At 44.8% G+C, this 16,420-nt stretch overlaps 1 protein-coding gene across 1 annotated transcript in view; it reads right to left on the bottom strand.

The window, feature by feature from the left end:
• Positions 1-3,912: 3,912 nt before the first annotated feature.
• LOC119442571 (neuropeptide receptor 15) overlaps positions 3,913-16,420 on the bottom strand; it is a 31,433-nt gene continuing 18,925 nt past the window's right edge. Inside the window, exons 2-4 of the mRNA XM_037707494.2 lie at positions 8,444-8,690; positions 7,101-7,274; positions 3,913-5,331 (exon numbers count right to left, since the gene is read on the bottom strand). Of these exons, the coding sequence (XP_037563422.1) occupies positions 5,029-5,331; positions 7,101-7,274; positions 8,444-8,690 (724 nt within the window). The 3' untranslated portion in view covers positions 3,913-5,028. The remainder of the gene's footprint in view (positions 5,332-7,100; positions 7,275-8,443; positions 8,691-16,420) is intronic.

Consider the following 16,420-nt stretch of genomic DNA (forward strand, 5'->3'; position numbering starts at 1 on the left):
GACAGTTGGGACATTTTAACAAAGGTGCATCACAGCCAGGTATTATGTTGTCCACCGCAACGTTGGCAGGTCAATTGATTTCTGCACACAGCACTTACATGACCGACCTTGAGACACTTCCGACGCTACGGAAGCCTCGCGACGAATGGTCGGACACGGTGTATCACGTACCCCACTTTGACAGACGCTGGCGAAGTCGACGAAGCGAATGGTAGTTTGATGCACCGGGAGCGATGAATCTCAAGAATGCGCACCAATGAACTCAGCAGATTCCTGAGGTCCACATACTTGATTTCAAGTTCGACATCAGAAATTACACCAGTCGTTGACTCCTCCCCATAATTAATAAAGGAACGGACAGGAATTCCGCGTAATATCGGAATAGTATTTAACTTCTGCATTATAGTTTCATTTTTTGCATCTACCGTCAGGATGGTTTTTCGAGAGTTGATGCGGATTTCGTTGCTTTGCCCAGAGGCCACATTTTCAAAATATTATGTTGAAAACTGCCTACTTAGAGAGCTCAGGTTCGGTGACGCTGTAAGCGGCACGTAAGAGACCATGGAAGATTGCTGCTCACTCTGGTTAGATGAAGTCTGCTCGCTCGACATCTAGGCGCATCTTCTTCTTCATACGACGGCCCATGGCTACGGTGTATTCGTTGTCAGAGTCCATGGCTTCGGGCATTGAGCTCTCCCAGGAATGGAGCTGGTCCGAGCTGCCAAACGCACTTCGTCTGAACATGAGCGAGGAAGTAAACGGCTGACCTTGTTCCGGTGGTCGTGTGAACGTATTCTGGTTCATTCTTGATGAAAGCTTATTGTTCCCTAAAATGGCAACACCGTAAAAAACTACATAACAGCGAGAGGCCCAGATCACCGGGGAGCCCTCTGGGCACTTCTTCCTCTTCCAGACCAGATATTGATTAATTAACAGAAAAACTATGTTTTCTGTAGGCATCGTAACTAAATAGTGTGTACATGACACCTGAACATCGGTCAGTAGTCTGGAGAAGGAAGAGAAGTGACGTACAAGTTACAGATATCAGGAGGAAGAGCAGTAGCTTGACCTTGCAGCTAGCTCTGATGGCATAAGCTGCTGTTCCAACGCTTAACTGGCACAGGTAGGAGTAAAAACGAATAATATTAGAATATGATCGTTACATTATACCGGCCATGCTTTTCATTACTTTTCACATGCATCATATATAGGAATAGAGCGAAATTATGCCAGTTCACATGGCAACTTTTTCCCCTTTGGAGTAGTGGTACCAGTAATCATGATGCCATGCCATGAGCCGGTTGTAGCAACTCAGCGGTTAACTCCGGGCCTCTTTTCCAAAATGGACGAGAGCAGCGCGGGTGTCGATGTTGGGCCCTGTCAGGGTGGACATCTAGCAGTAGCCACGGGTGCGTTAAGCGTTTATACAGTAAACACAATTTCCAGTTCTCAGTCGCGACTGCTTTAAGAAAAGACAACTTTGCCGCAAAACGTGAGAGTTTCGCCAGTGAATTGAGCACAAAATATTTCGCCAACTCACGCTGTGTCAAATAGTGATGAAGAGCTTAGGCCGCGAAAGCCTGTCGTTTTTACGGGGACGAGTGCATGGCACACACAGTCCTCCATATGCACGCCTATTTGCTTACGTGTCACGAGTGATTCAAAGAAATACTTCCCTCGCGATTCCTGCAATTTATCTAAATAAGGCTGGATTTTAAGCAGTTTGCCGTGGCACCCTCAGGTCACAAATTGCCCCTCCAGTACACTTGCATCAACTTTCCACTCTTAGAAGAACTGCGCGTAACTTCTGCAGCTCTGTATTGAGAGATTGAGAGACGTACAACTACAAACAATTGGTGGATTATCATTGGTGGCTCCGATGTCCACCACTTACTTTCGCGTAGCTCAACTATCAATTGTAGGCGCGTGGGTTACGTTGCGTGTGATCACGATCATCGTTTTATGAAGTATGACAGTCAAACATACCTGCTAGGGCTGATGTCCAGCGGTCACCTGCGCTTCACTTTAGTCTTGCAGTGCTTCGCTTTGCAAATGCAGTGATTTTAGTACATAGACAGACGTGGGTGCGATCGCATTCCATTTGAGAGATACCATTCTAGACACAATTAGAAATGCTTCGTGCTTACTGAGAATGTAATTATTAAACAATTATGTAAATAATTGCGGTTAGGTACTCGTTCGCAACCAGCAGAGCAGCAATAACTGTCCTAAATATGAGTTAATTATGTAATAAGAAACATCCAAAGCTTCTACTTACTTTTAGGAACAAAGTAAGTAAGTGTCCAGGTACACGGTAGTTGTCATGAAGCTGCTCACGAGACGGCAGATGTTCCGAAGCCGTTCGAGTGATGTATTCTAAGAATGAAGATTTTGAATTATAATAACCACTACAACTTCGGCGTCAAAAAATTATGCAGTTCCCACGTACACCCGAGAGCAAAAGTATACGGACCAGGGGCTGCGCAATGAAGCCGATGTTTTCCTCTGCCTTCGAACGCAACTTGAAATTGAGGACTGCAGTCCAAACTTATCATTGCGAACTTTTCGCTGTACCTAGTCAATTCCAGTTTATGCTTGTTAATTACGAATAAATTCAGTTTTTTCGACGACCGCGTGGTCCGTATACCTTTGCTCATGGGTGTACATGTTACAATCCATTTGAAGCTAAGCTTTCGGGAAGTGGTTAATAAATTGCTGCACAACTAAGTACGATGCGTACAATTCAGTTTATTTTCATGCTATGACGCTTTAACGAAATCATTATGTTTACGCACCCACAGGTTACAACTTTATTATCATACATCGTTTGCTTTCATCCTCAACACCATTCACAAGCTATGCCAATATGCAAACACCGAATTAGGCGGATGGACAGAGTGAGGCTTCTATACAGTGATGTCATGATGATGATGGCGATTTATAATACTTGTCCAGAGGAGAATGCTGATCACAGGTGTATGCTCAAAGTAGTACGAGACCGATACCAGTGCACATACCTATTCGGGGAGATTGGCCAAAAATGAGCACATATTCAATGACCCAACACTGCGGTTGAATGTCATGCGCTATTCCAAATAAACTAAATGTGTGCTTTAGACATACCTATGAGCTGGCAATATATGAACTGCTTTATGTCGCGATTAAGCGTTCAATTACACGGAACAGGTGTGCGCGTTTACTGGCACTGAATTGTGGGCGAAAATTCTGTGCCATATAAATTGTGTATCCGGCGAGACATTTACGTACTTACACTGATCCCACCGTCCCCTGCTTTGGGGGTGCGCAAAAAGAACGTCCGCTTTAAAATATGCTACGAAATAAGCTCTGAAGCTGTAACTCATTGGAATTTCAGTAACCCAGCAATGTAGCATTGAGGCGAGGGTCATAACGGCGTTACAGTCTTTCAGCTGCCTCTATAAGTGGCCCAAGCACGAATGTGCCACGTGATAAATGAAATACCATTGCTAAGGCTGTCGTCCCATCCCAGCAAAAGCGTATCAAGAAATTTAGCTGATGTAAGGCTTCTGGAAGTAGGTGAACGCACAAGGTGTGAGTAATCAGCCTTGATAGGAAGCTTCTTGGCTATTCTTGCGGCTGACCAACTGAATTTGGTGGAGCGGTGACGTGTGTTTCGCTTTACTCACCTGCTGTCGACAGTCACAAGATATTCTTTAGAAAGTACTATAGGTGTGCAAAAAATGCGGTCTATCATTTCATTTATATCAAGTTTCCTTATGTAGTCAGATATAAAAAGTACAAATACATGTCATGTCGATGTATCGAGGAGTGATCTTATAAACGGACGCTGTTATCATGTCAGAGAACTGCTCAGGCGATCGTTGTGCACTGTGCAGTATCTCGTTTTTGGGTGTAGCACAGACAGACAGGGAATAAACAAATAAGTACATTTTTATTAGAACGTATATTTCCGCAGACAGAAGTGGCTACGCCTGCGAGTATTATTGCGGCAGATACGAAGATAATGTTGTTAGAAACGAGTACTGCAATTAATGGCATACAGTCAAGAGCACATAGAACACAGTATAGTAACAACACGTGTATGTCACATGATGGGAGAATAATTTAATGCTTTACAATGATAAACACTGCACTCACATTCGCTAAATAGTCAAATGGGCGTTCCACATTGAAAAGCAGGCAGGCAGGAAGTTTCTGTCAAAATTCATTTTCTTTCTCATTTTTTTTTTCTTCGATCTGTGAGCCACACAAATAAGCAAGGCGCAACTATCCAAGCTGTAACCACGCCCATCATTATGCAAATATCTAAAAAATTGACGTTTTTGCTAGCATATAAAGCCTCCAAGAGATCATAAAATAGACTGTTTCATCTTCACCATCACCTGTACTTAAGTTCTCCCACGAAACACTATTCGTCGCAAGTGTCGCGTTGATCTCATACAGCGCTGTGTCAAACGCCAAGCGTGCCTCACGAAACTCCATCTGCAAGGGCCTTGTCCCAGTCCTTAAATTGGATTGCTGGCCCATAAAACACTGGTCAAAAAGAAAACAAAGCACTTTGTTCCTTGTAAGATAGGAGTTCACAGGAAGATAAAGGCTTGGAGTGATCGGCAGTTGTCGAATGGAGGCCGCTGCAGCCAATGTTCGGACAAGAAAACTTGTCTGTCTCAGAGCCGCAACCAGTTGCTGGCCTGACGAAGAGAATTTTCCTTGTCGAAATAGTGGCTCCAGTTACGTTCTTCGTTCAGAGACTCTTGATCACCTTGTTCCTTGTGTGACGTGTCGTCGTCGCTTGGAGGAAACGCCCCATCGAAGCCGAACGTGCGCATTACATGTTCACATCTTCACCCAGCCTGCCTCAGCAATGTCTTTCAAAGTTATGTCCCAGAATCTGTACACCGATGTAGAAACTCAGCAGATTCAATCACAATTCATTTCGTCGGAGCCGTCTGTCGGTGACCACGCCCGTGACGCCACCTTGTTTCGTCACACCCAGGTCGGCCGCTTGAGGACCGAACTGCGCAGACGTCACACTTGCGTAAGCGACGTCTTGCAGGACTGGCCGCCGACGCCTCCACGTGTGATGGGCGACGAGGACCAACGCCTGGCGTCGCTTTTCTTGTTGGACGACGCCATTCCTGATCCTCGGATCACTCGCCTCCTGCGCATACCTAGGATGGCGAGGAACTTGGAGCGAAACTTGTGGCTGAACACGCTGTATAGCAGCGGGTTGCAGGCTGATGATGTGTAGGCCATCATGTTGACGATGATTAGGTACGTCCAGGTCTCCTCGAAACGTTGACTTGAAAGCGTGTTGTACAGAAGCAACACCTGCACAAAGCGGTTAAGGTTTCGGAGGTAAACGAGCCGTTGTTTCTGTTTTATTTTACGTAAATTTGATAATTATGCTGATGATCATAATAAAACCTATACACTACGGAGAACATTGCCATCATTGACGAAATCTTTGGCTTTATTTTATTTATTTTTTTCTGTCACATTCTTCTTTATAAAGGGACACTAAAGTAAAACAAATAAACAAACTTAGAGTGATAAAGTATTCTTCGAAAACTCTGCTATCGTTAATTACACGGCAATGTGTCAATTATTGAAAGAGAAAATGAAGCTCAAAGTTAATTTTTTTTTTAATTTCGCGTGGCAACCCCAACGTCAGCACTTCAGTGTGACGTCACGACTTCTAAAGTAATTTTTCGTATTTGTGCCACGTTGGCTCAGTAAAAGTTCGCGAAACTTGCCACATTCAGTCTTGAGCTCCTTTATAACACAATGTAGTCAATCTTTACCGCTAAAGAATTAACTGGGACATCGAAGATGCTGTCAAAATCCATCACGTCACGGTGAGCTGGTGCAGGAACTTCAAGGTGGCGTCACCACTCGCCTCTGTGTTTTTCGTTTATTTCTTGCTTATGACGCGGCTTCTCGCGTAAAAGTGGTGCTTTCGGTATTGTGGAAGGGTAATCTACTGATGCAGAAAAAATCATTTTTCCCTTTTGTGTCCCTTTAAATGTGGAAAATGAGACATTTGTTTTTTAAATCAGGTTTTTCAAATGATAGCGAAAAAAAAAAGAATACCGGACATGTGCTTTTTGTTGGTAGTCAGCATATGTCCTGAGTTGTTTTCTTCTCCCTGTAGTAAGTGCTGCTCTTTAAGAGTTTGGCCACAAGTAGGGCGGGTTATCTCGAAATCATAGGAATTAATATAAAACAATAACGAAAAAGAAGATAAAATGCAAAGTGCTGTCAAGTTTATAGCAAAATGGCAGAACACTAACAGACCATATATCACAAAGAAAGAAAAGAAGGTTATTCGCCTGTAGAAAAACACAAGCCTGTACATGTAATGTGAACATAGACGAAAAAAGAGGGCACATTAACTACCGTTCACAAGAAATTTATCAACTAGCTGTCAACGAGAAACTCTCGTACAGACTTGAGAGCCCATCTCTGTTTGTTGGGGCACTACCAGGGTCCAAGCACTTTCCACATAGCCAATTAAGGGGCACCTGTCTAAACTGTTCAGACGACTGCGAAAGATCTCTCGCGGCTGGTCAGTTGCGAGCACTCAACGAGACAGCGCGCAACAGAAGCTGCCAATGTGCAAGTGAGCGAAGTTTCTTATATGAGTACTACCTTTATTTGTCTCAGATTTAAAAGAACATATAAGCTGATATTAGGACTGCTACGCTGCTGTCCCAGTTATAATAGCTTTGCGTAAGGCATTTTTTCACCGTGCCGAAACATATACTCAAGATCCAGCATCGTTGAAGTCGTAGTTTGGTTCAATGTCAACGTTGTTTCTTGCTTTCGGTTTGATCTCAGACAGTGTGGAGAAACTTGCCTCTCTGTGTTTTCTTGCTCATCTATTGCTCTTCATCCCATAACCTACCCTGCGTAGGGTAGCACGCCAGGGTTGAAATTCTTGTTGTTCTGATCCCTTTATATACATATATCTTTCAATAGACAGCGCTCATTAATAGCCCCACCATAGAAGAGTCAGGGATGGCCTCTTTGAAATATGTTATGTAGCTCTGAAGATCAGTGGAACTTAGCTAGAGAAACGCTAATCTTGAGTGGCGCACCTGATGGGGCGAAAAGCTGATGAAGTAGACAGCCACTCCGGCCACCAACATCTTGATGACACCGCGGCGGGCCTTGACCGACCGCGCGTACTTCTCACGACCAACGGCTGGTGCCATGGAGCGGAACGACTCCGCGCTGAACAGACGTAGGCCCACGATGGTGTACAACACGCACTGTCAAAAGAATCAGTGTGATGACTTTATTAATAATTCCAAAAATGCATAACTGACCATGGCGTTGAATAAAAGAAAGTTCGCCCTGAGCTGAATTCGGCAGAACTCTCCGAAAGCGAATCTCTCACGACAAAAATAGATATTCATTACACCAGGAGGCTTATCATAAGTGCCGAACGGAAGAATTTCCAAATCCTGCTTTTGTTGACAACACTGTCTGATATATTGAACAAGAACGTTTTAATTGCAAACAGCAAATGGCTAGAACTTTTAAAAGCCGATAAATCTACCGGCATTGGTAAAGCTTGTTAATCAGCAACGGCACACTTAGGGGCCGAAGAGAGCGTGTGCACTGAAAACGTCCGCATCGACGACCGCTCGATTAATTATTGACTTTCTAGAAAAGCACCGCTACCATTCGTGATGCGCCTGTAGCTAACGTCCTTTAGTATCCCCTTGCTCTCCGCTTTGGTGGGGTGTTTTCGTCGACGGTTTTATTACGAGTGACTCCAGAAGTGTATTATTACAATACACCAAGGCCTAAGGCCAATACACCAAAGCGGCGTATTGCTTCGTACAGTCCGGGCAGACTGTAGCGTAATTATTGCTACATGCGGGCAACAGGCAAATCTATGCGCTACAGCCAAACTGAGATAAAGTATAATGATTAATCAGTTGCCGCATGCTGCAAGCATACATTGTAACGCCAGACTCGGCTATATCAATCACTCCAATGGAGGAATAGAAAACACTTAATCCTTATAGTTATCGAATTTCATTATTTCATTGTTGGCTAAATGAACATAGCTATTGGGATTCTTATATATAGCATTCAGCGCGCGAACTGCCTAAGCCCTCTCTTTCAACTTAATTTGCAATGTGCACGCTGCCTTAATCATCCGTGCACACAGTACATCACGCCCGAGGTTCAAAGGCGGTGGGAGATGAGGCCGCGACACATCCTTACATTTCGCAGTTTTGAACAGAGCTCATACTTGACAAAACAGAGAAAAAGCTCTCAATCCAAATTTTCCCTGGGTCTGAACTAGTCCCCGTGAATGTGCGCTTTATTACACGACAGGGGGTGTGCTGCGCTGGTTGACGCACGCACTGCCTTGAAAACTTCCGAGGAGTACCATACGTTGACCACTGCTCAAAAGAGATCTCACCTGAATCACAAGTGGCAGCAGGTAGAACAGTAGGAACTCGGCATACTTGAACAACACGAACGCTTCGAAGGATGGGAAGTGCATGACACACGGTGCAAACCCTGGTCTGACGCAGTGTATCTCGTGGTAGAAGAGGTTTGGCGCCGCCAGCAGCGCCGACAGAGGCCACAGCGCGCCGATGACCAGTCGAACCCGCTTGCGACAGCACAGCAGATGGGCCCGCATCGGGTGCACGATGGCGACGTACCTGCACGTCACAACGCAAGTACCTGCTCAGTGCTTGCTTTCCTCAGGCTAGCTGGCTAAAACCACCGGCCGCAAGGATATCATTAAAAAAAATCTCCCAGATCTGTCCAAACATTTCATATAACTGCATGGATATTTCCAAGGCTAATGGTTTTTGATCTGCAGGGACGGGCCCTACTGTATGTTTTACTTTATTCTTTGAGATTTGTCATCTCGCTCTTTCTTTCCTCCTTCCTCCCCTCCTTCCTGTCTTTCCTTCTATGTTGCTCTCGTTCTTTCCGAAGAGTAGGCAGGCGTTGTGCCCCTTTGGTGGCAGTTGCCAGCCTTTCTTCTCGCTTTCTCTTTCCTGTGTATATGTTTACAAACCAAATAATAGTAATAATGGTTTGTGCTAGTTGACCTGTAATGCCTAGAAGCTGCGGATAGCTAAGACAAGCGAATAGAGATGCACTGAGTCGTCGCATTCTCATTTTTTAACATCCCGCACAGTAAATGGCCTCCTGTTTTCTCAACCCTTACTTACATTGTGCCGTAATTTGTTCACAAGTTCCTTAATTTCTAAAAAACAACCACTAAGATCACTCCCACTACTGTAATAACCGGCTTGAGCACCTTTCCGCTTATAGCGGTCTCACGCGAAACATCGAGGTGATACTTAGTGAGCGAGGGCAAGGTTAAGAGCGCTAGCGTTAGCCTACGTCGCCTCCAATGCAGCATAACCAGTTGCGCCGGAGGTTTCGGAGGCGATCTCACAGCTTCCGGTGCCATCCTAAGAGGGCTCTTAAGAGGTGTATAATTATCTGAGTGCTAGAATCCTCGTCTGCCACGTGATGGATACGGGTTCGCAACCTGGCAGGGGTATTGTGTTTTCATCGTGTGGTCGATACCGCGAACCCAGTTATGTTGACTAGCTTGGAGAAATGAAGAAACCTGGCCCGAACAGTCATTACATAAATAGAATAATACAAAATATAGTTTTACTCAGGCCCGGCGCTTACCTTTAAAACGTTCCGTAATACAAAGTTTCACATGGACATTTACGTGAAATGACATGCAATCTTTGAGCATCTTTTCACCTAAACAACAAGCGCAATGCGCATAGGGGGTTTCGTTGCAAATAATTGCAATCGTAGCGCTGTTTATTAAACAGACAAAAGCAAGAAACGGACATAGCGTCGATTTTCAACACCCTCTGAGCCTTGTTTGGATTTCCAAATCTAGAAAACATGTGTACCAGCCTTGATACACATGCACAGCATGGCCCCACCCGTCAAGCTTCTAATTCCCCCTTTTACGCCTTTCCCCATTTTTCAAATAAAGTTATCTCTCGTTCTTACTAGACCGTGCAATCCTTCGAACGCTTCTGTGGCTGGTGCTTACACATGATAAAAACAAATATGGACGGCGGGATTATGCACAATCGAATGACCGCTCTCTTATGCATGCTTTGTTGTTTTTCTAATAGAAGCCACAACAGTAACGTTAAGCTTAACTATCATTGCTCCATACTGTTGAAATCTAGTGCCGTATAAGTTGTCAATACCTGCATTACTTTTCTTTCAGTTTTGTGACACCGTTTATGTGAAGCCTTCAAGCACGCGAACAAAAATTCTGAAAACAATTATTCACCCTAAGCTTGTAGTATTATCACGGTCTGGATGCAATAACATACACGTGTTCTCACCTATAAGTTTCGTTATTATTAGCTCGACATCTGCTCATCATCATTTGAGATTCCTATTTTTTCACAGCTTCTTCACTACAAGGAAACTATGCACTAAATATGCAAGAAGTTTCCGTCGTTGTCTCAGCGGGTTCACTGCACAAACTCGGCTGCAGGCAAGAGAGATTCGTTTATGTTTTTTTTTTTACATGTCCCTCTTTGATTATTTCATACACAGCACGCGCATACGGAGTGAGCATTCCGAAGTTTTACGGAATTATTAAAAGTAGACTGTTGCAGATAACATAATTCTAGTCATCGAGGCGGACATTACTTGCATGAGACATCAAAACACATATTCAACTAAATAATAAAAAATCACTAATCAGCTTCCTAATTAGTTACTTTACAGCACATTTTCCAATTTGCGAAATGTAGCCGGTGAGTTTGCAAGACGTATCCACTTGGAATGAATTTCCAGAATGACACTATGGTTTCGAGATATGTGCCATCACTCTCCGCAATAATGCACTGTTGTTCCACTTACTGTTTTAACAAGACGCTCTTTTATGCAATGAAGCACAAAAGTAACTGGAATGCCCACTTATTTCATCCCACATTTTTGGAAATAATATCTCGAAACTGGTGTCATCCTGGAAATTCATTTCAAGTGGTATCGTCTTACAAGCTCACCGGCTACGATTTGTAAATGGCAATATGTGCCGTATTGTAAACGATTAAGAAGTTAATCGGTGAATTTTTATTAATCAGTTGAATATGTGTTTCGATTTCTCGTGCCAGCAATGTCCGCCTCTTTAAATATTCCCGCTCAAGAACAAGAATTATGTTATCTGCCACAGGCGATTTATAAAAATTACGTAAAACGTAGAAATGATCCCCCCTTATAACAGAGTGCGCCCTGTTCTTAAAGTCAGTGTGGCACAGCTGCGGACGATCAATCAGTGTCCCCAAGCACATACACTATACAGCTCTACCACCGACAGAACACGTGTCTTTATCTATCGGCAGAGTCGCAAACAACAAAATCCAGCGCCCGCTCTTTTAAGGGGCATGGCAGAAACTGCCCACTGAATACTTGAAGTTCCCCTCATCAGAGCCAGACTGAACATCTGGCGCAAAGCCTTGCTTACAACGGCCGCCCCCCTTGCCCTGCAATAATGGACGCTACGAGTTAGCCCGTTATAATTTATGGAAGACGCCTTTTTTGGCACAATGCTGAAGACAAGAAGCAAGAGCACGTTTAAATTGCCGAATAAAGTTTTATTCATTCATTCATGCATGCATGCATGTATTCACCTTCACCGACCCGGGATAACGTCACCCTTCCGTTTTGTGCTCCTAGCGCAAGCTCTCATTAATATCCAGTGGCAGCTCGGTGGCTTTAGCGTCCCGCAGCTGAGCCCGAGTTCACAGCCGCGATTCTCATCCACCATGGATGCATTCTCCTACGGAGTAATGGATTCAGGAACGCTCCTGTATCGAGAATCCAATGCATAGTAAAGAATGTCAGGTGGTCGAAATTATTCCAGTGTCTTCCACTATTGTGTTTCTCGCTTTTTTTACTGCGCCAGCAGCTATAATAGCTTGAAGATGGGTTTCGCTGTGGCTTTATGTCATTCCCGCTGAGCCATCGTCAAGGCCACCTCCTCGTGTAATGACCATCACGACACGACAAGGAACATAGGAGCGTTGCTACCTCCACTGGAAATTGAACTCACACCGCTGCGACAGTTTGCAGACGGAAGCTGGACGCGCTAACCACTGAGCTGTCAGCGCAGCTCTCGCGCTCGTGCGCCGCTCAGACTCCTGTGAGCCGAGGCACCTTGGCACGTATATATCAGAGGTTCAAACAGCTGTAGAGGATGAAGACAATAAGTTATTCTTAAAAAGGTGGCCATGTCCGCCGTTATTGTCAGCTGCTATGGCAGTAAATTAGTGTAGAACCGGATGTATTGCTGATGGTCGCTTATTCGTTTATTTTCAAGTGAAGCTTTCTTTGCGAACTCTCCCGGACTTTCCTGACCATGGCTACGTGCTGCTGCTGCTGCTGTCTTGCCCCAAAAATTCAATTCCGCGTCCTATGAAGGGATCTAATCTCAATTTCCCGGCAGAACAGCCCTATGCTCTAACCATTAGGCCACAATCGCACGATTACATCTGTCGGGCAAACGCCTACCAGCTCTGTGAGATGATCGCCGCATGTGTCACATTGTGTAGCAGAGATGCGCGAGATCACATGTGCGCGCATGTTTTCTTTGCGCCAAAAACGCAGGAATTAATGGAACATATTTTTAGCATTTGAATAATTGTTTCACGAAGACGTCCCTTCCCATAGGTTCTAAGATTGTGCGTTGGACCTGCATATTTTTGAGCAGCGGAGCTGTTTAAGCCGGCTGTAATGTGGGCCGCCTGCCACTGCGTTGCCTAGCAACCACCTCGCGTAGCGTCGCGTGCTACGCTCGGGAAAGAAAAAGAGAAAATGAGAACGAGAGAGAGTGCGCGCGTCGCGCGCTATGCTCGAGAGAGAGAGAGAGAAACAAATTGTTGCAGCACCAACGAGGCAACGCGCAGAGGTGCTGCCGACGCCATCCGCGCTTCTCCGTTTCCCCGCATTAGCGCCGAACGCTCGCGATGTCCGTGACTGCAGCAGGCGCCTCTGGCGGCGGCTCCGCCGAGCTCCCACCAGCTGCGCGTTACTGCGCATGCGCCGTAACGTCATCCCGGCGTGTCGTCTGCTGCGCGCCGCCCGTACACTGTGCATAGCTTCCGCCCCACTTCCCCTACGTGTGCTCGGACTGCAAGTGCTTCGCGAGGCGCTCCCCGATGCCGCGGACCACGAGGAAATGCTTATACACTTCGTATATCTTAGCATCGCTTGGCATTACTTCGTATAACTTAGCACAACTTAGTATATCCAGGACCAGCTAGGAACCGATCAACTCCGCTGTGTCTTTAGCCGTGCGCCACCTAGTGCAATCTACCCCAGATATCTTTATTTTTTTTCCATTTACAGCCCTTGGCCTCTTGGTAGATTTCTGGTTGTCTATCATCCTCGGTGAAATGGAGCGATCCGGTATACACCGGCACTGCGTCAGCAGGAACCCGCCAGAATCTAAATGGCACTGCCACCAGCTCGGATGGCGTGGCATACATGGTGCCTGTCATACAGTGCTCGAAACAATGTTGGCCGTGCGAAAAAGTGCATATACAGTGGTTTCAAAACAAGGCACAACTCTGTTCAAACCCACAAAGATAACTATCACAGAGCAATAGCCTAAAATTTATTTCGGATTGCACCTTGTATTCGTCATTTCTGTTCACCACTCTAGTACGCAACGTTGGGGCATTACGTTGTTCCAGGATGTTATCGCTATAAAAAAAAAAGTAATGCAGATGCAACGAACGTGTTTTAATTTTTGTGAAGCGAAGCGTAAGTGCAGCTGTTAATTAAATGCAAGAAAACTAACGCTAATAATGCGTATAATTGTGTTCATCCAAAGCAACATATAATGCCATGCTATTTTTATGTTTCTTCAACGCAATGGTCGCTATATTCTCATGCAGTTTTTATGTTTACGCACTACCGCTCATAAGGTATGCCCAAATGAAAACCCTAAATCGGAAGGATACACAGTGTGAAAATTTGAGCAGCTATGTCAAGAGGTCGAAGTCAATGTGTGATGCTATCACCTTTTATTTCCTTTACCATTTCCCCCAGCACAAGGTAGCCCGTCGGTATTTACACTGGCTAACCTCATTGTCTTTCTTTCCCTTTCTTTCTTTCTCTCTTGTCGAGAGAAGAATGGTGATCACAGGTGCATGGACGAAGAATTTCGACACATAATACCTAGCTACATTTAAATATTATGTACCAATGGTGTCACTCTGGCATATAGCAATTCTGGAGGACTGGTCAAAAATGGGCCTAGTGGCACATACTGAATGGCTAAAATAAATGAAAATCAAGTAAACGAGAAAAAGCTCTGGTGACTATAATGCGGTATTCTATTAAGAGATCGGTATGCTTTAGTTATATCTATGAGCCGATATTATATGTTCAGGTTTTATGTACGTTTTTTTTTAAACGTAAAACGCAAGTGCGCATATATAGTGACACAACCTTCTTTGTGAGCATACGTGAGTTATATAAGCCCGTTTGCTGGTATTTGCACTTGGTGCACATGCCACCTTCGCATGTACAGCCCCAAATATATCCGCCGAGATAACGACAAACACAGCAGCAGCAGCAGCAGCAGCAGTCACGCCAAACCCACGAGGTTAGGCGAAAAGAAATAAATAAATTCGCTCTAGAGCATTCGTTCAGCACCCTATAGCTCCTTCGACTTTCCTACGGCAGCATCTACGACAGCGTCTTGCTGCAGCTACTCCTAACTTTATTCAATCAACACTGTGAAAGGAAAAGGATCTATTTGTCGACGACATTTCACCCTTCCTCTTGTTCTTTTTTTTTTCTTTTTGTGAGTCTGACGGCGGGAACGCAGTTTTAATTTAAGAAACGCTCCTGGTAACGCCATTTCCTCTCGATTCTGTCGCGTCTATTATTTTTTTTTCTCTAACCAGTGGTTCCGCTATGTCCACTCAGGCCTTCGTGACGAACCTTCTACACGAGCGCAGACGTTCGCTGCACTTCGGGAAACGAGCAGCAAACACTTATCTTGTCGTCGGCGAAATCGAAAATCTCGGAGGTGCTCGGTGGAGCATGTGATGTCAGCCTGTCGCCGAAATGAGTGTTTGCAGAGAGTTCCAGATATATATGGTTGTGAAACTGGAGCGGCTATGACTTGAGCAGCGAAACGCGATGACAGGCGCTTCCTCTGACCTTGGTCTTGGATGTGACGAACGCTTTCCGAGTGGATCGCTGCGCGGACACGCTTGGGGGCACGTCTTGAAGACCCCGATACGAAGCACAAGACGAGTTGCCCATGCTTTGCGGAAATAGGCGCGCTCAGAACGCCGACTGTGATCTTCAACAGCAGGAAGAAGCAGGAAGTGATTGCTAAGATTATGGAGGACGTCGTGGTAGCTTAATTTTTGCGTTTATTTGCACTATGGTATTGCAAAACAATTCTGTAGGGATTAACATTAGCCTCTACTGTTCCCGCTGGATACGTATACTAATAATAACATAACAATAAGAACAATGTACCTTTTATTTGTGATCTGGTTTGTTCCTACATTTTCACTATTACATTCTCACCCAATTCTGGTTCTGTTGATTTTTTCCTACCTATCCTGAACTAGCGGCTCCCTATTTTTTATATTATATAGTGTATTCCATTACTTTGGATGGCCCCATTTCTGGTTAATATCCAGGAGTGTATATGGGCCACTGACATCCACCATTGAATACGGATAGAGTAAGGAACTCATCAGTCTGTTCTTTTTAGAGGAAGGAGTAGCTAAAAACCATTCTTTGTAATGAAGCTTCGAAAAGGTCCACATACAACTCTACAGAAGACAGTCAGTAACAGCAGTAAAACAGAGAAACAAAAAAATTAAGGCAGTATTCAATTCGATGATATGTCGTCAACAACATCCCCGTAATGGCCCAGCAAGGAAACACAGAGTAAGAGACATCATCTATTTTGGCCTGTCCTGGTTGTTCGCCGTTCCCCAGGAGGGGCGCTTAGAGATAGGTTCTACATATACATCTACCATCGAATGCTATGGTGGAAGTGGCTCATCAGTCTGCTCTTTCCTGGAGGAAATCGCAGTTGGAAGCGGCTGTTTGTAATGCAACGTTGCAAAGGTCAACAAACAACTCCATACAAAACTGCCCGGCTCCGGTACAAGCTGAAGCGTCTGCAGCCGGTCTTCTCTCTCACGCTTCCTTCTGGACGTATCACGCTTAGGCGGTGGCAATACGGTGCATTGCTACACTGTGTTAATGCTAATCGTCTTAACATTTACATAATCGGCAGAGGGATCCTGACAAAATTATTTTGCTCTTTTTGCCTTTAAACAACGTAAAGTATGCCCGAGTGCAAACTCGCTCGCGCACGAAGCAAGCAGCTGCAAAAACACTT

The sequence above is a fragment of the Dermacentor silvarum genome, chromosome 2 (assembly GCF_013339745.2).
Source record: "Dermacentor silvarum isolate Dsil-2018 chromosome 2, BIME_Dsil_1.4, whole genome shotgun sequence".
Lineage (NCBI taxonomy): Eukaryota > Metazoa > Arthropoda > Arachnida > Ixodida > Ixodidae > Dermacentor > Dermacentor silvarum.